Source organism: Papio anubis, chromosome 4 (assembly GCF_008728515.1).
Source record: "Papio anubis isolate 15944 chromosome 4, Panubis1.0, whole genome shotgun sequence".
Classification (NCBI taxonomy): Eukaryota; Metazoa; Chordata; class Mammalia; order Primates; family Cercopithecidae; genus Papio; species Papio anubis.
In genome coordinates this window covers 103,070,940-103,090,716 of record NC_044979.1, presented here as the reverse complement: position 1 = coordinate 103,090,716, position 19,777 = coordinate 103,070,940, and the positions used below count along the sequence as shown (strand labels likewise).

Below are 19,777 nucleotides of genomic sequence, written 5' to 3'. Positions count from 1 at the left end.
GAAAGAAAGAAAGAAAGAAAGAAAGAAAGAAAGAAAGAAAGAAAGAAAGAAAGAGAGAGAGAGAGAGAAAGAAAGAGAGAAAGAAAGAAGGAAAGAAGGAAGGAAGGAAGGAAGGAAAGAAGGAAGGAAGGAAGGAAGGAAAGAAAGAGAGAAAGAAAGAAAGAAAGAAAGAAAGAAAGAAAGAAAGAAAGAAAGAAAGAAAGAAAGAAAGAAAGAAAGAAAGAAAGAAAGAAAGAAAGAAAGAGAAAGAAAAGACAGGAAAGTAGAGGAAGGGAGGGAGGGAGGGAGGGAGGGAGGAAGGAAGGAAGGAAGGAAGGAAGGAAGGAAAGAAGGAAGGAAGGGACCAGGCGCGGTGGCTCAAGGCTGTAATCCCAGCACTTTGGGAGGCCGAGACGGGCGGATCACGAGGTCAGGAGATCGAGACCATCCTGGCTAACACGGTGAAACACCGTCTCTACTAAAGAATACAAAAAAAAACTAGTCGGGCGAGGTGGCAGGCGCCTGTAGTCCCAGCTACTCGGGAGGCTGAGGCAGGAGAATGGCGTAAACCCGGGAGGCGGAGCTTGCAGTGAGCTGAGATCCGGCCACTGCACTCCAGCCTGGGCGACAGAGCCAGACTCCGTCTCAAAAACAAAAAAAAAAAAAAAAAGAAGGAAGGAAGGAAAGACAGCAGTTATATGATGAGATCTGCTTGTCAGAAAGACAATTTCATGGGGTGAAAAATGACCTGGAGCAGGGCAAGACCATGAATCGGAAACGTAACATAATGCACCTGAGCAGTGACACAGGCGCGAGCTATGCAGTGGGGCGGCATGGAGATAAAAGCTCTCAACCAGCATCTACCCACGAGAGGAGGATGGTGGGAGCACGCGACTGTCACCCTCCAGGCTCACTCCCACAACATTCTGGTTGCCCTTACGTGGAGTCCAGCAGGGTCCCATCCAGAAGTGAGGCATTGTAGTGATATTTGAGGTAATCTCCCTTCTTACTCAGCACTGAGCAGTCAGGGGGTTTGTAGTGGGAGGTGATGCTGATGGAGTCCGAAGGGTTGTGGAAATCGATCACATGGATGTCAAACACCAGCACAGCCGAGCCGGGGATATTCCCTAAAGGACAGACACGGGGAATGAATGAATGACCCCTGCAGGCTGCAGCACACGGGCCCCCCCAGTATCACCAGGTATGTCCTCAAGGCCCCTCCAAGTGAGGAAAACGGGCACCCAGATACGAAACCCTAGGAGGACTCCAAGACTGATGCTGAAAGGGCCATTAGATGTAACCTCATCCTCATTTTACAGGTCGATAAATGGAGGCACAGATTTGCCCTGGGTCCCACAGCCCATAATGAGCACAGTTTGGACTAAAATTCAAGACTATGGACTATTGCCCCATGGCATCGTTCAGCCTGAAAGACAAGTGGCTAAGTTGATCACAAATGAGGAAACTCAAGCCCAGCCAAATTAACACTTGCCCCTCGCCCACCGGAAGTAAGAAGTGGGGTGAGGAAATCAGCCGCAGAGTGAAATCACTCCAATGTCCGACCACTGCTCAAGAAAAGCATAACATAAACTTCGTAAAGAAAAAGACACCTGTCCCTCATGATTGTACCCCTAACAGTCACAGGTGCTTTTAGAATACATCCTATTTGTTCTATACTAAATTATTAATTAACTTTTCCATAATTTCCACTTTTGAAGACAGTAGCTCACATCTGAATAATGTTTTACAGTTTGCCAAAGTATTTTTCACCTACATTTTCCCTTTAAGTCCCTGCAGCAACCTTACGGGGTAGGCATGGCCATAACACCAGGAATGTAACGACAGCTTTCCAGGAGCGTGGGGGACACTTAAACATATGCATCATTTGTAATACGCCCCCCAGCCCAAATCATTTCAGAGAAGTTTAAATGTAAAATATTTTTAAATCATGTTACCTAGAGTGAAGGACATATTTCATTATCATCAGCATTTTACATATAAGAAAACCAACTCAGGTTAGGTATGGTGGTGGTTCATGCCTGTAATCTCAACTCTGGGAGTCCAAGGTGGGAGGATCACTTGAGGCCAGGGGTTCGAGACCAGCCTGGGCAACACAGCCAAGTGTCTCTACAAAAAAATTAGCTGGGCGTGGTGGTGAGCACTTGTAGTCCCAGATACTCGGGAGACTGAGGCAGGAGGATTGCTTGGGGCCAGGAAGTCAAGGCTACAGTGAGCTAGGATTGCACCACTGTACTCTAGCCTTGGCAACAGAGACTGTGTCCTCATAAAAGAAGAAAGAAAGAAAAGAAAAACTCAGACATGATATTACTTATTCAAGAGAATAACACAGCTAATGACAAAATTCAGATAGAGATATACAAACACCAACAGCCCCTCCTCACCTCCCGTCCCCACACGCACTTTTCTGTGTCTGTTTCTTGATTGGTCTCTCTCCTATCTCTCTCTCTAATAGAAACACACTCACGCTCATATTTAATAGGCGTTTATTGAGTACCAGACACTCTTCTAAATTAAACATTGTTTAATTCTCGTGAAAATCCTGAGAACACTGAGGTACAAATTTTGGGGCTGGCCAAAGGTAAAGGTAATAATTTGAGAAGGGTGTGCTTTATAGCAGAACACAGGTGCCCGCTACTCACTCCTAACAGGGGCTGCTGGTGTGGGTGGAGTGGGGTGCAGGCTCCTTCCCACAGGAACCAGGAAATACAGCCTGCCATTGGCCAGAAGGCTGCTCAGAGCCAGGGCCACGGACGGCTCTGCGTGGGAAGCTAACACACGTGGACAGGGTGGGTGTCTGCAGAGGCAGATCTATGGTTTCTCAACCTTGGCAACCCATTAAAATCAGCTGGGAATGAACCCGAAAACACTATGCTAAGTGAAAGAAGCCAGACACAAAAGGCTGGCTTCTTTGCCAGCACTGGGGGAGGGGGTGGATGGGAAGAGGGTACGGAGAGTGACCACTAATGGTTATGGGTTAGTTTTTGGAGTGATGAAAATGTGCTGGAATTAGGTAGAGGTAATAGCTGTTACCTGGTTAATATACTAAAAACAACTAAATTGTAAACTTTAACATGATTACTTTTATAGTATGTGAATTATATTTCAATAAAACATTAAATAAAAATATCTCTCTTGGGTATATACACAAAGGAATTGAAACTAGAGATGCGAACAGATATTTGTACACTCATATTCACAGAAGCATTAAGCATTATTCACAATAGACAAAAAGTAGAAACAGCCCAAGTATTCACCACCAGAGGAATTGATCAACAAAATATAGTATATACATCCAATGGAATATTCATTCAGCAATAAAAAGGAATGAAATTTATTAGCCAGAAAAGAGGAATTAATTTTTTTTTTTTTTTTTTTTTTTTTTTGAGATGGAGTCTTGCTCTGTCATCTAGGCTGGAGGGCAGTGGCGTGATCTCAGCTCACTGCAACCTCCGTCCCCCGGGTTTAAGCAATTCCCCTGCCTCAGCTGATATTACAGACGTGCCACCACACCTGGCTGATGTTTGTGTTTTTAGTAGAGACAGGGTTTCACCATGTTGGCCAGGCTGATCTTGAACTCCTGACTTCAGGTGATCCACCTGCTTCAGCCTCCCAAAGTGCTGGGATTACAGGCATGAGCCACTGCGCCCAGCTTGAAATTCTGATAAATGCTAAAATATCAATAGACCTTGAAAATGGTATGCTAAGTAAAATAAGACAGACACAGAAAGAGAAATATTGTATGATTCCACTTAAATGAGGCACTTAGAATAGGCAAATTGGTAGAGACAGAAAGAAAGGTGGTTGTCAGAGGTTGGGGGGAGGTAGGAATCGGGAGTTATTGTGTAATGGGTTTATGTTGGGGATGATAAAAGAGTTTTGAGTGTAGATGGTAGTAATGGTTATACAACATTGTGAATATGTTTGATGCCACTAAACTGTACACTTAAAATGGTAAAGATGTCGAGTATATTTTACCACAAATTTCAAAAACTTCTAACACTGAGCTAAGCAGTCACCAAATTTTGTCAATTCAAATATAATCTCCCCTCCAAGATGCATTCGGGTGCAGGGCCTTCTCCAGGGCAAAAAGGCATGCATCTGGAACCACCCACATCCCTGGGATCTGATGTCAGCAGTCAAATGAACTCAGTCTCTCAGGCCCCAAGGATTCCAGGCACAAGAATTCCAACCAGTGTAGAGGTCGATACACACCCAATCAAGGAACCATGTAGCATCAGGTGGGTATGTCAGCTGCTAGGAAGTGAACGTGAGTCAGTCTACCAGGTGCCTGATAACCTCTGAGGCACACACATTATTGAGGGCGTCAACAAGGAAACACTCTCTGTGTGCGTGGGAAGTTTTGTTTGTGTTTCTCTCTGCAGAATCCCTAACACCGTGAGCAGGGCCTGGTCATGAAGAAACTCAATAAATCTTTGATGGATGGATAGATGGAGTTTCTCGGCCTGCAAAAACGAAGATCAGAACCTTGAACCATAGACCCCACCTACCCCAGGCAGCACCAAGGCCTCAAACCTCTATCCCTCTATCTTGGTCTGACTTCCACAAAGCTATTTGTAGATTAAGTATAGAAATGAGTGCTGACCAGCAAACAGGCAGTGATAGTCCAGCGTGGCCCCAACACCAGCCTCCTCTCTGTATAAACCCTTAACCAGCACAGAAGTCATCATTCTGTTCTTACCATGAGGATGCCTCCCTCAGAAGAGACACAGATGACAAAAACTTAAAGCAGCCAACAGCCCACCCAAGAAACTCTGTAGCTCCTGCTGGGGGTGGGTTTCCTCTGCGGGGGGGTGGGTTTCCTCTGCGGGGGGTGGGTTTCCCCTGCGGGGCGGTGGGTTTCCTCTGCGGGGGGTGGGTTTCCCCTGCGGGAGGTGGGTTTCCCCTGCAGGGGGTGGGTTTCCCCTGCGGGAGGTGGGTTTCCTCTGCTGGGGGTGGGTTTCCTCTGCGGGAGGTGGGTTTCCTCTGCGGGAGGTGGGTTTCCTCTGCGGGGGGTGGGTTTCCCCTGCGGGGGGGTGGGTTTCCTCTGCGGGGAGTGGGTTTCCTCCATGAGGGTGGGTTTCTTCTGAGGGGAGTGGGTTTCCTCTGAGGAAGGTGGGTTTCCTCTGAGCGGGTGGGTTTCCTCTGAGAGCTCTGGAACTTCTGGTTTGAGGTCTCGGTTCTCCACATGTAAGTATCAACAAGTCACTACCTAATGGGGACTCATTCTTTCTGTCTGTCTAGGACATACACGGGTCAGAGAGCACTGGGTCCAATTCCAGCTCCATCATGGATTAGCGATTGTGGCCTTGGACACATGGGTGGAACTCTCTGGGCCTCATTATCTTTCTAAACAATGAGGGTAATGATGCCTCAGAAGACTGTTTCCAGGTTTGAATGAGTTCATGTGCAAGAAGTCCCAGACACACTGTGGGTAAAATGGGTAAAAATGTCATATATTAACTTTCCTCTCTTTCCTAAAAGGGTGTTCAAAAGGTAATCTGGAAGTTGAGGAACAGCAAGCTATCGATGAAGTGAAGCTGACACAACCTCGCAGGCAGAATCCATTCCCCACTTTGAGGCTGCAAACCCATCCAAATGCCCTAATTTCAGGGCTGACCCAGGGAACAAAGCAGATGGCAGAAAGATCCAGAACCTCTCCCAGGAGGCCTACCCTTTCCCCTCCACCAATCTTGCAGGGGAAAATGGCTGTGAACAGAATGAAATGCTGACAGAGGCTGAGAGCACAGGGACAGCCCACAATTCATTCCTCCCACAAATATTTGCCAGACATTCACAATGTGCCTGGCCCCGTGGTATGCAGTGAAGCAGCCACTGAGTAGACAGTTTCTGCATCCTGACCCCCCTCGGCTCAGCCCCTCAGGGATCAGCACGGGCTCCTATGTAACCCCCACAAAGGGATCAGCATGGGCTCCTATGTAACCCCCACAAAGAGGCCAAGGGTGCTGATCAGGAGAGGACAGAGGCAGACTCCACTCAAGAGCGCTTGGGGTTGATACCTCAGGGTCACTCAGGGTGCCCTCCTCCCACAGCAACGTGACTCAGGATGATGCAGTCTCATTGCGCAGAAAATTTATGAGCCTTCGGCTGCTTCCCAGAGGCTTATATAATTCTTTGCAGAGCTCTGTCTCATACTTGATAGAAAGCCAAGAGGAAAAAAGTAATTTAAGCAAATGTTTTCCATCAATGCATTCTTTTCAAAGAAAGGAAAGATTAGTCCTCAGGCCATAATGAAACAAGAACACTCAGAAAGTATTTATCTGTTTCTGTTTATATTTGACTAGAAGTAGAAATCTACACAATAAAAAGCAATAGAGCATCAAGACACTAGACCAGCAGGACATGTGAAGAAAGGCCTGTTGAATGGATCTTAAGCTGTGATCTGTTGTGGTTTAATCAATCAGAAATTTAAGTCAGGGAGAAAAAAATATTTCTCCATGGTACAACCTACTTTCCAACCAACTTGACATTTCTTGGATCCTCTGGGATGAACACTACTGGGAAAACTCTCAAGATCCATATGATGTATCAACAAAAAACAGAACAGAACTAGCAAAAAAAAATGTACAGCCAACAAGGCCAGCCTCCATCAGCAAAAGAATACGAAAACAAAAGAAATACTCCATCAACTGTTCCTGAGCGAAGGAGCAGCCATTAAAATACATAGCATAGAAAGTTGTTCACAACATTATCTGTTGTTCACCACAAATTGGGTGAAGAGAGAAATCACAAAGTAATACGCATAGACAATCCCGTGTTTGTCCGTATTGATTAGTGTAGGTGGGCATTTTTTTTTTAAATCTATACATACACTCAAAGGTACAGAAGGACGTTCACTTCATGGCTGCATTTGTTTCCTACTGTGGCTGCAGCTAATTACCACAAACTTGTTGGCTTAAAACAACGCAAACGGATTCCCCTAATTCTGGAAGGCAGAAGCATAAATTCAAGGTATTGTTAGGGATGTGTTCCTTTTGGAGGCTGCCGGGGAGAATGTGTTTCCTACCTTTTCCAGCCTCTTGGGGCCACCTTCATTCCCTGACAGGGTCCTCCTTCTGTATCTTCTAAGTCAGCAGTTTAGCACTTTTTCCCCAGTCTGACCGCCTGCCTCCCTTTTACAAGGACTGTTGCAAGTATTGTGAGGCTACCTGGATAATCCAGGATACTATTCCCATCTCAAGATCCTTAATCAAATCTGTAAAGTCCCTTTTAATAGGGTAACAGGAGGCTAGGCATGGTGGCTCACACCTGTCATCCCACACTTCGGAAGGCCAAGGTGGGAGAATTGCTTGAGCTCAGGAGTTCCAGACAAGCCTGGGAAACATAGTGAGACCATGTCTGTCTTCACAAAAAAAAAAAAAAAAAAATTGTTTTTGAATTAGCTGTGCATGGTAGCACACACAGGTAGTCCTAGCTACTCAGGAGGCTGATGCAGGAGGATCACTTTAACACAGAAGCTGAAGGCTGCAGTGAGTTAGGATCTTACCTTACCACTGCACTCCAGCCTGGGCAACAGAACAAGACTTTGTCTCAAAACAAAATAAATAAATAAAGTAAGGTAACATACTCACAGGTTTTGGGGATTAGAACATAGACACTTTGAGGGGCTGAATATTCTGCCTACCAGATTAAGATTAACAATATTTATTTCTGGCAAGGCATGACGCTCATATCTGTAATCCCAGTACTTTGGGAAGCCAAGGCGGGCAGATCACTTGAGGCCAGGAGTTCGAGACTAGCCTGGCCAACATAGTGAAACCCCATCTCTACTGAAAATTTTAAAAAACATTAGCCAGGCGTGGTGGCACATGCCTGTAGCCCCAGCTACTTGGGAGGCTAAGTCACGAGACTCACCTGAACCCAGGAGGCAGAGGTTGCAGTGAGCTGAGATCGTGCCACTGTACTCCAGCCTGGGTGACAGAATGAGACTCTATCTCAAAAAAAAAAAAAAAAGTAAAAAAGAAAAACAAGGGAAAAAACTATTTATTTCTGGGTGGCAGGATTTCTTTGCTTATCTGTATTTTCTTTTTCTAAAGTCAACATGTATGATTTGTGTAACTTTTAAAAAGAAGTGAGGTATGAGGGTGACAAAAATGTTCTAAAACAGGATTGTAATGATAGTTGCATAACCCACTAAATTTTCTAAAAATCATTAAATTGTATACTTAAATGGGTGAATTTTATAACATATAAAAGAAAAACCAAAGAGGGGCTTTTGCACTTACTTTCAAATGGTTCAGCCCAAAATAAATAAATACATATAAAAAGATCAAATATAGCAAAATGCTAACAACTGGCAAAACTAAGTGGAATTCACTATAAAGTGCTTTCGACTTTGGTGTAGGATTTAACATTTTCAAAAGGTAAAGGAAAATGGGCAGAGAAACAAGAAGAAAGAACAGGACAACTCTAGAAACTAAATCTATTTGGGCATTCCAGTCTTGGGCTGGACTTTAGCTTCAATATTTTGGCTCTCAAGAAGCTGTGTACAGGGTGTGGTGGTGCGTGCCTGTAGTGCCAGCTACTCCGAAGGTTGAGGCAAGAGGATCACTTGAGGCCAAGAGTTCCAGGCCATAGTACGCAATGATCACACACTACACTTTCCAGTCTGGGTGACAGAGGGAGACCCCATCTCAAAAAAAAAAGAAGAAAAAGAAAAAGAAGCCCTGTTCCAAGCAATGTGGAAGCAGCCACAGCTAGTGAGGAAGGCAGGTGATGCTGATGCTCACCTCTTCCTTCCTCTCCATACCCCAGGTGAGGAGGGACCACAATCCTTCGCTTCTCTCCAATGCAAACACCAAGTAGACCTTCATCCAACCCAGGAATCACGTAGCCCTGCCCAATGTACGTGTCAAACGTGCGGTTCCGAGAGTAGCTAGAAAAGAAGAAAGGAAAGAAAGAGGTCATTCATGAGGGCCTCCACAGCAGCTGTGCAAATTAGTTGGGACAGAGATGCAAAAGCACACAGAGGCCTCCAGACTCCAGAACAGCGTAAACCATAGCATCTGAGGACACAGCCAAGAAACACGCTCCCCTGGAAGGGTAAATAGGAACCCCCACATAGCATGTGAACAGCCACCTGTAGAGACACACTGTGCAGCCCTCTGGTTTAGTCAGGTTATGAATGCAGTGTGGGTTATGAGAAGCACCACACAGAAATGGAGCTAATGTAAACTGAACAGTATGCTTTCTTTTTCTGAGGCAAGGTCTCACTCTGTCACCCAGGCTGGTGTGCAGTGGCACCATCACAGACAGCTCACTGCAGCCTCAACCTCCCAGGCTCAAGCAATCCTCCCACCTCAGCCTCCCAAGTAGCTGGGACCAGAAGCACGTGCTACCATGCCTAGCTAATAAAATATATATATATATATTTTGTAGAGATGGAGTCCCACTATGTCGCTCAGGCTGGTCCTGAGCTCCTGGATCAAGTGATCCTCCTGCCTCGGCCTCCCAAAGTACTGGGTTGACAGGCATGAGCCACCATGCCTAGCCTGTATACTTGATAACCATGTCAAGTTAATGAAAACAATCAAGCTCTCAACCAGCCTGGGCAACATGGCAAAACTCTGTTACTACAAAATTACAAAAATTAGCTGGGTGTGGTGGCACACACCAATAGTCCCAGCTACTCAGGAGGCTGAAGTCAGAGGACTGCGTGAGCCGGAGAGGTTGAGGTTGCAGTGAGCCAAGATCACAACACTGCACTCCAGCCTGGGTGACAGAGTGGGACCCTGTCTTGAAAACAAAAAACAAAACAGAAAACAGAATCGAACATAGCCCTTATCAGAAACTACAAATGTGTCACAGGGACAACGTCTCCAATATCTAAAGAGAAGATATCTGCACATGTGGGACATGAGTATTCTGTTTTTATTTTTTAATTACTTTTTTTTTTTTGAGACAGGGTCTTGCTCTGTCTCCCAGGCTGGAGTGACGTGGTCTGGTCTCAGCTCACTGCAGCCTCAACCTCCTGGACTCAACTGATCCTCCCACCTCAGCCCCTCAAGTGGCTGGGGCTATAGTGTGCAATACCATGCCTGGCTCATTTTTGTATTTTTAGTAGAGATGGGGTTTCACCACGTTGCCCAGGTTGGTCTCGAACTCCTGGGCTCAAGCGATCTGCCTGCCCTAGCCTCCCAAAGTGCTGAGCCACAGCACCCAGCCTGACATGAAGATTCCGATCGCCAGGAAAGCAGCATACACACTGAGAGCAATGAATTCCGCAGTCTCTACCACAGCCCAACAAAAGGCCCCCAGTATCACCTCTGCTCACCACGCCACCCTTGTGAATACCTGGGTTTCCCAAGTGCTCCTGGCAGGAGCCCCAAGTCCACTCAGGGAGAGATCCAGCCTGTGTGTAAACTGCCGAGTGAGTCTATTACCATGAGTTTGGTAAAAAGAGGAATCAATTCCCCACAGCATAATTATTCCAGAATAATAAAACTTCATATGCCAAGTCCACTATCAAACTGGACCACGTGACCTGCACCCCTTCCCCACACCACCTGGTGCCGATGAGGCAGAAAGCCTGTCCTGAAAGAGCCGGTCGGTCCTGCCATTCCCTCACCCCACAGCCAGCGCATGACGTCCCGGAGAAGAGAGACCAGACCACCGAGCGGGGCCGGGTCAATACACAGGCAGAGCTGTGGAGGTTCTCCCTTCTCAATACCCCTCAGAGACCACAAAGTCATGGGGCATGAAGAAAGAACCACAACAGATGTCCCTCCTCACCCAGGAAGCAGGAGATTGTCCACATAAATTCCCAGAGGAGGCTGTGAGTCCCTCTTCCCACCCACTAAGGACAGCACCCCACGCTGAGCAGCTCCAAGCCTCCTCCTGGTACACTGGCCAGGAAGGCCTAGAGGGGAACACAGCAGGGAAGAGGAGGACCGTGCCGGCTCCCAGCATCCTCCAGCCAGAGCAGGGCTCACCCTCCCCAGGTTCCCACCTGCAGGACCCTGGGGATCACCAGCAATGTGCAGTCACTACCAGACATTCAGGGAAGAGGAGGATACCTACGTGGTGGGCTCCCGACGAAGGGACACCAAGTGGTGAGAGAGACGGCAGGGACCCACAGCGGGGACTGCTGCCCTGCCCACTGGAATAGTCACAAAGATTCCATGGCAGAGGGGAGACAGCAGACACCAAAGGCTGTGGGATCTGCCTCAGGGACAAGCACCGGGCTGGCAGCAAGGGCCAAGCCGAGAGGCAGGAAAGAGCCTCTGAAGGAGAGACGGAGTGGCGGAGTGGGCTTGATTGTAGTGAACGCTGAATAACTTTAAAAGTTAAAGACAAGTAAATGGAAAACCATCCTGTTCCCCAGTGGAAAAGCAAAGTCAACAGTCCTCCCCTAAACTAACTTATAAGTTCTTTTTCCTTTTCTTTTTTTGAGACAGAGTCTCACTCTGTCACTGAGGCTGGAAGATCTCAGCTCACTGCAACCTTCGTCTCCCGAGTTCAAGTGATTCTCCTGCCTCAGCCTCCCAAGCAGTTGGGATTACAGGCATGCGCCACCACACTCAGCTAATTTTTGTATTTTCAGTAGAGATGGGGTTTCACCATGTTGGCCAGGCTTGTCTTGAACTCCTGTCCACAAGTGATCCACCTGCCTCAGCCTCCCAAAGTGCTAGGATTACAGGTGTGAGCCATCGTGCCTGGCCTGAGCCACCATGGCTGGCCCAAAGTAACTTACAAATTTTAAAGCAATTCCAATCAAAATCCCAGGGGTGTGTATCTGGTGGTGGTGGGAAGCTCAGTTAAGTAATGCTAAAATTCATCTGAAAAAAGAAACAATTAAGAATGCTGTTTTTAAGGTGCAGTATATAGCAAGCTACCATTCTTATAAAAAATTTAAAAAGGTAAATATATACATATATGTACTTCATTACATATGTATGGAAGACCTATGAAATTAATAACACTGGGCCGGGGACAGTGGGTCACACTTGTAATCCCAGCACTTTGGGAGGCTGAGGCAGGTGGATCACTTGAGGTCAGGAGTTCATGACCAGCCTGGCCCAACATGGTGAAACCCCACCTCTACTAAAAATACTAAAAAAATTAGCCAGGCCTGGTGGCATGTGCCTGAAAAAGAAATTAATAACACTGGTTCCCTATGAAGAGGGGAGGTTGGACAAGGATAGTAGGGAAATTTGTCACTGTATACCTTTCTATACTTCCAGGATTTTAAATCACTTCAATGCATCACTTAGTAGAAAAAAAAGTTATTTTTTAAAAAAGAAAAAGAATGCCCTCTACTATACAAATTAAAAAGCTAACACTAATTAATCATAGCTAAAGGTGTGATGTTGGCCTAGAAATAGATAGAAGGTAAAGGATAAAAATTCTACACAAAGACTCAAAAGTACATATAAGAATTTAGTTCATAACAAAAATCACATTTTAGAGCAGTAAGGAAATGATAGAGTCATGCATGAAGGATGTTGGAAAAACTAGCTAACCACCTGGAAAACAATAAAGTTAAATCCTTCCTGTCACAGTGATACCACAATAAATTCCAGACGGATTAAAGACTTAAATATGAAAGCATTTATGCGCACAGAGAGGAACTGCGGAACGTTGTTAACACTGGTTATCTCATGCTAGTGAGAATGGAAGGGGCTGATAAGAAATTTACATTTTTTGCTATACATTTTTGCATTGTTTCCATTATGCAATTAGGACACATTACCTCTGGCCCAGAGTAGTGGCTCATGCCTGTAATCCCAGCACTTTGAGTGGTCCAGGCGAGTGGATCACTTGAGGCCAGGAGTTTGATACCAGTCAGGCCAACATGGTGAAACCTCATCTCTACTGAAAATACAAAAAAATTAGCCAGGCATGGTGGTGCACGCCTGTAGTCCCAGCTACCCAGGAGGCTGAGGCAGAAGAGAATTGCTTGAACCCAGGAGGTGGAGGTTGCAGTGGGCTGCAGTCACATCACTGCACTCCAGCCTGGGCAACAGAGCGAGACTCTGTCTCAAAAAAAAAAGAATATTAGTACCTTTGAAAATAAAAATTCTGATAAAGAATATCTTAAAGAATAAAGAAAAAAAAGCAACCAATAAAAGGCTTGAGGGAAATACAGGCAAACATTTATATACTCTAGGAAGAGGACAGACTTTGTAACAAGTCACCGAAGACAGGAACCATAATGAGGAAGTCTAATGTATTTAACAACATAAAAGGTTTACAGTTAAATGGGTCAAAAATCAAAACAACCAAAATTGACATGCAAATAAATTGAGGAAAATGTTTTTAATAATATGCAACCATAAAATAATTAATATTTTTAATGTGTAGAGCTCTTCAAATCAACAAGAAACAGACAAACGCCAATGCCCCAAATAGAAAAACAGGCAAAGGACCTGAACAGATAGTTCAAAAGAAGATACTCAAACAAACATCCAAAGGAATTTCAAACCCAATAGCAATTGAAAATTCAGATTAAAACCATAGGTACCATTTTTTTCTCCCATAAATTAGCCAACTTTTTTTGTTTTTGTTTTGTTTTGTTTTTTGTTTTTTGTTTTTTTTTGAGATGAAGTCTCCCCAGGCTGGAGTGCAGTGGCGTGATCTCGGTTCACTGCAACCTCCGCCTCCTGGGTTCAAGCTATTCTCCTGCCTCAGCCTCCCGAGGAGCTGGTATTACAGGCATCTGCCATCACACCCGGCTAATTTTTGTATTTTTAGTAGAGATGGGGTTTCACCATGTTGGCCAGGTTGGTCTTGAACTCCTGACCTCAGGTGATCCACCCACCGCAGCCTCCCAAAGTGCTGAGATTACAGGTGTGAGCCACCACGCCCAGCCTAGCCAAGATTATTTTTAAACGATACCTAGTGTTACTAAGTTTGCAGGGAATGGGATACTCTTAAACTGTGATGCTGAGTAAAACCTTACTTGAGGGCAACTTGGTAGTATGTATCAAAAGGTGTAAAAATACACATAACCGCTGGGCGCAGTGGCTCATGCCTGTAATCCCAGCACTTTGGGAGGTGAGGCGGGAGGGTCACTTGAGGTCAGGAGTTTAAGACCAGTCTGGCCAACATGGCAAAACCCTGTCTCTATCAAAAATACATAAATTAGCCTGGTGTGGTGGCAGGCGCCTGTAATCCTAGCTACTTGGGAGGCTGAGGCAGGAGAATCGCTTGAACTCAGCAGGTGGAGGTTGCAGTGAGCTGAAGTCGCACCATTGCACTCCAACCTGGGCAACAGAGCAAGATTCTGTCTCAAAAAGAAAAAAAAAAGAAAAAAAAGCAGGGCACGGTGGCTAACGCCTGTAATCCCAACACTTTGGGAGGCCGAGGCGGGCAGATCACCTGAGGTCAGGAGTTCAAGACCAGCCTGGCCAATATGACGAAACCCCCATCTTTACTAAAAACACAAAATTAGCTGGGAGTGGTGGTTCATGCCTGTAATCCCAGCTGCTAAGGAGGCTGAGACACAAGAATTGCTTGAATCCAGGAGGCAGAGGTTGCAGTGTGCCGAGATCACACCATTGCACTCCAACCTGGGCAAGAAGAGCGAAACTCCATCTCAAAAAAAAAAAAAAAAATACACATAATCTTTGACCCAGAGATTCTTCTAGAGATGTATCCCAGGGAAACAATCATATATTTTAAGATTTTCCTACAAAAATAATTACTGCAGCCTTAATTAAATGTCAAAATACAGGAAACATAAAGGATAAACAACAAGGATTGATTACCTAAATGTAGGCAAGTCTACACAATGAAATATATGCAGCTATTAGAATGGATTAGATCCCACTGTACTAAAACAGAAAGCTCTTTGAAACCTAAGAAAACTGTGGTTCCATTATGTGAACAGAAATCTGGTATACACAGAAAAATGGTCTTTCAATTGGAAATATAATTCCAGGGAATAAAGAATAGAACCACACTGGAATGCAACAAAGAATAATACACATGTGCACTAAATGATTTTTTTTTTGGTAACAGAAGAAGATAAAAACAACTCAAATGTTCATCAGTAGGAGAATGGTTATCTAAATACAATATACTCACCCAATGGGACACCATGTAGACGTAAAAAATAGAGCATTTTTCTCTATGTATTAGCATGGAAAAATCCCAGAGTAACAAAAATCAAGGAGAACACCACTTTGTTCCCTAGTAATACTATATTCTGAAAGCCATATACTTTGGAGAGGGGAAAATAACATTTGTGTTTGCTTATATTTGCATTTTTAAAAATCTACACATTAGGCTGGGTGCAGTGGCTCACGACTGTAATCCCAGCACTTTGGGAGTCCACAAGTTCGAAACCAGCCTGGCCAATATGGTGAAACCCCGTCTCTACTAAAAATACAAAAATTAGCCAGGCATGGTGGTATGTGCCTGTAACCCCAGCTACTTGGGAGGCTGAAGCAGGAGAATCGCTTGAACCCGGGTGGCGGAGGTTGCAGTGAGCCAAGATTGCACCACTGCACTGCAGCCTGGGTGACAGAGTGAGACTCTGTCCCAAAAAAAAAAAAAAATCTAGACATTGGGAAAATTAAAAATAGAAGCCAATAAAAATGGTTAACTCTAAGTGGTAGGGGAGAGAGGGAGGTTAGGCAGACAGGAACAGGTATACAACATATCTTTTCTTTTTTTTTTTTTTTTTTTGAGACAGAGTCTCGCTCTGTTGCCCAGGCTGGAGTGCAGTGGCGTGATCTCAGCTCACTGCAACCTCGGACTCCTGGGTTCAAGTCATTCTCCTGACTCAGCCTCCTGAGTAGCTGGGATTGCAGGCACCCGCCACCACGCCTGGCTAATTTATAACATATAATGCATACTTTGTTTTGGTTTTGAGCTATGTAACTATTACTCTTTTCCAAAAAATTTAAATGACAAATTTAAAAGAGATCCTAGGAACAAGAATGAATTATTCAAATGAAATAATGCCATATACAAATTCTTCTGTAATGGTTTTGGATGACTCCATTAACTAGAAGTCTATCACCTCAGAGAGACAGGGAAGTTGCTGTCGCTACTTGTTTGCTCTACTGGGAGCTAAAGGAGTAGTTTCAAACAACACATGCCACTGGAATGAGCAAGACAGGCCAAATGCAAGCCATCTCTACAATTGCAGGCCATGCCTGATAAACAAAACAAAACTCTGAACAACAAAGGAGGCCAGTAATTAGCCTCTATGGCACCCAGCATCCAGAAGGGAGCTGAATGCATCCAACCAGTGCCACCCAGCTGATCAGCCACTGAAATTTGTAAAGCACTGTGACACATACCTTATCTCTTTAATCTAACCATCTACTTGACAAAGGTGCTGGAATAGGGAAAAATGAAGTCCAAGGCAGTCAAACGGTATCCAAAGTCATACAGCTAGTGCACCACAGGGGCTAGAGCCCAGTTCTCTTGGCATCAAGCACATTCTCTGCCCAATGTACCTCCTTGACATCACTTCTGGCCACTCCTCATCTTGGGCCCTATAATGAGGTTTATACCCGGACAGCTAAGCACAGTATAGGGGGATGGTGGGAGTCGAGGGTCTCTCCTGTCTTCCTGCAGAACCATCTAAAACAGCCCCCAAGAAAGAGATGGTTACAAGAGCCTATGAATAAATTTAAGCCCATCTCTACAAAAAATAAAACATTAGCCAAGCATGGTGGTACACGCCCACAGTCCTAGCAACTAAGGAGGCTGAGATGAGAGAATTGCTTGAGCCCAGGAGTTCAAGGTTGCAGAAAGCCACAATCATGCAGCTACACTGCACTCCAGACTGGATAATAGAACGAGACTCTGTCTCCAAAAAAAAAAAAAAAAAAAAAAAAAAAGGAAAGAAAAGAAGGAAGGGAGGGAGGAAGGGAGGGAAGAACTAAGTATCAGAAAATAGAAACCTATATTAGAGATGAAAATGCCAACTATGAATCAGCATTGACAGAGTATTTAAATCATGGTCCAGCCAATGGCAGACTTTATTTAATACAATGTTCTGGTAATTGAAGACTTTAATCATTTCCTTACCTGGAATCAAAGAGGGTGCCATCCAGAAGCGTGCCATTGTAATGATACCTGAGAAAGTCCCCGCTTTGACTTATCCGCTCACAGTTTTCAGGTACTACCTTGTTCTCAATGGAAATGCTGTCCTTAGGGTTATGGAGGTCCAATAATGCAACATCAAACACCAGAGATGCCTGACCGGGAATGTCCTTCCCTAGAATGGAATGGGAGAAGATGATTAAATGCGACCCAGGATTTAGGACGTACTTTACAACTCAACAGCCTCGGGGTTGGTGTTATTCACTTCTTGAAGTTTTGAAGCCAAGGAAACAAATGTTCTTCCAGGTCTTGAATGGGCCCCCATAGTGTCCAACCATGGGCTGATGGTATAATCTAAAATCTGACTCAGCAAAATGAGAAAATTGATATTAATGACATAAGCAACCACCATGACCATATTTTCTGGGCTCATGCTGAAAAATCAAGGCTCTGTGTAGGTGGGCATGCACCCACAAGCAAACCCAAATACATACCTCTGTAGGTTTCTGTTTGTGAATAAATGCAAACCACAGACATCTAAAGGAGATAATTCCAAATCTCTGGTCTGGTTCTGGAGAACTGTACACAGTCTTGTTCTTTGGAACGAACAGTCAATTTTTTAGAGGCAAAAAGTAAAACTCAACGCCTTAAGTGTATCCAAAGCAAGATATAAATAACATGAAAGTTAGCAGAGATAACAGAGAAAAAATGGCACCCACAATCCAAAATATAAATAAATAGTCCTCAAATCACTTCTGTCTAACTTCTGGGTAGTACTGCTTCTCTTGGATGTTCCTGACAGTGGGAATATTTTGAATATCTGCAAAATGAAATCCACATGAAGAGATTACAGGACACTAGTTCTTCCTGCAAAGATCAACATCAATCAATAAATAACCCAAAATCCAGTAATTTGGGATAGTAGAAAGTTAACCAACAAACCAGTCCCTCACTTTTACTTGCCATTTGTTATACCATGCAAAGGAGTAGGCCCAGACAAGCAAACTAGATGCCACCAAGCCTGAGCTCCTTCCACTGGCCTTTGGCAAAGCCCACCCTGCATCTCCTTCCCCTCCAAGGAATGATGAAATCTGCTGAAAGCCGGCTGCTGAGTCAGCCCCTGGAATGCAAGGTGTGGTCAATCCCCAAATCACATGCGTGGGAGATAGAATATTAATCTGTGTGTGCTTTACTGTATATTTTCATTTAAGATAAAAATGAAAGCCTTAAAAGTAACCATGGGGTTTAAATTTTTCTTTTCTTTTCTTTTCTTTTTGAGATGGAGTCTTGCTGTGTTGTCCAGGCTGGAGTGTAACGGCACAATCTCGGCTCACTGCAACCTTCGCCTCCCAGGTGAAGTGATTCTCCTGCCTCAGCTTCCCGAGTAGCTGGGATTACAGGCACCTGCTATCATGTCCGGCTAATTTTTGTATTTTTAGTAGAGACAGGGTTTCACCATGCTGGCCAGGCTGCTCTCGAACTCCCGACCTCAGGCAATCCGCCCTACTCAGCCTCCCAAAGTGCTGGGATTACAGGCGCAAGCCACCGCGCCCGGCCTGGGGTTGCAATTTTTCTAGCATTAATGTGCAATAAATGAATAATGTTTTCTATAACAACTTTGCAGAGATATAATTCACATACCATACAGTTCAACCATTTAAAGTTACACTTGGATAGCCGAGCACAGTATTCAAGTATAAAGCAATAAAAAATAACTACTCTAAATAAACTATTACTTATTTAAAGTAAATAAATAATATTTCTCATATTAGGCTCACATCTGGTTTTGTTATGTGGCTGATGACAGAAGGATCTGGGAGCCAATGTGAATGAACTTCTTGGGGCCAAGGACAAGATCATTTGAACATCAGTAAGAAAACAGTAACTGCCAGGCACAGTGGCTCCCACCCATAATCCCAGCACTTTGGGAGACTGAGGATCGCTGACTCCAGGATTTCAAGGTAATCCTTGGTAACATAGCGAGACACTGTCTCTAAAAAAATTTTTTTAACTAGCCAAGCATGGTGGCACACACCTGTAGTCCTAACTATTCAGGAGGCTGAGGCAGGAAGATCACCCAGGAGTTTGAGGTTACAGTGAGCTATGATGGCGTCACTCCAGTCTGGGTGACAGAGTGAGAGCCTGTCTCTAAAAATAATAATAACAATATCTTACATCTTGGTTGGGGGGAGAATTAAGACATGTTTATGGCACTGTTTTAAACTTTATTTTTCCTTTAGTAGGGAATTCCACCCCTAATACTCTTTTTAAGAAACCATCTGCAGATCCCCAGCATGTAAAATACATAAAAGTGGGCCAGGCACAGTGGTTCACACCTGTAATCCCAGCACTATGGGAGCCGAGGTGGGTGGATGGCTTGACCTCAGCAGTTCGAGACCAGTCTGGCCAACATGGCGAAACGCTGTCTCTACTAAAAATACAAAAATTTGCCAGGCATGGTGGCATACGTCTGTAGTCCAAGCTACCCAGGACGCTGAGGCAGGAGAATCTCTTGAATCCAGGAGGTAGAGGTTGCAGTGAGCCGAAATTGTACCACTGCACTCCAGCCTGGGCAACAGAGTGAGACTCTGTCTCAAAAAAAAGAAAAAAATTATATATATAAAAAAGTATATATATATGAGTATATGAGTATATATATGAGTATATGAGTGTGTGTGTGTATATATATATGAGTGTGTATGTATGTGTGTGTGTATATATATATATGGAGGTAGAGACGAGAGAAGGCTGAGCTCCA

At 44.6% G+C, this 19,777-nt stretch overlaps 1 protein-coding gene across 1 annotated transcript in view; it reads right to left on the bottom strand.

Moving 5' to 3' along the window:
- Positions 1 to 19,777, bottom strand: part of FKBP9 (FKBP prolyl isomerase 9) — a 50,753-nt gene that overhangs the window by 12,188 nt on the left and 18,788 nt on the right. Inside the window, exons 5-7 of the mRNA XM_021935223.2 lie at positions 17,005 to 17,194; positions 8,748 to 8,893; positions 920 to 1,106 (exon numbers count right to left, since the gene is read on the bottom strand). Of these exons, the coding sequence (XP_021790915.1) occupies positions 920 to 1,106; positions 8,748 to 8,893; positions 17,005 to 17,194 (523 nt within the window). The remainder of the gene's footprint in view (positions 1 to 919; positions 1,107 to 8,747; positions 8,894 to 17,004; positions 17,195 to 19,777) is intronic.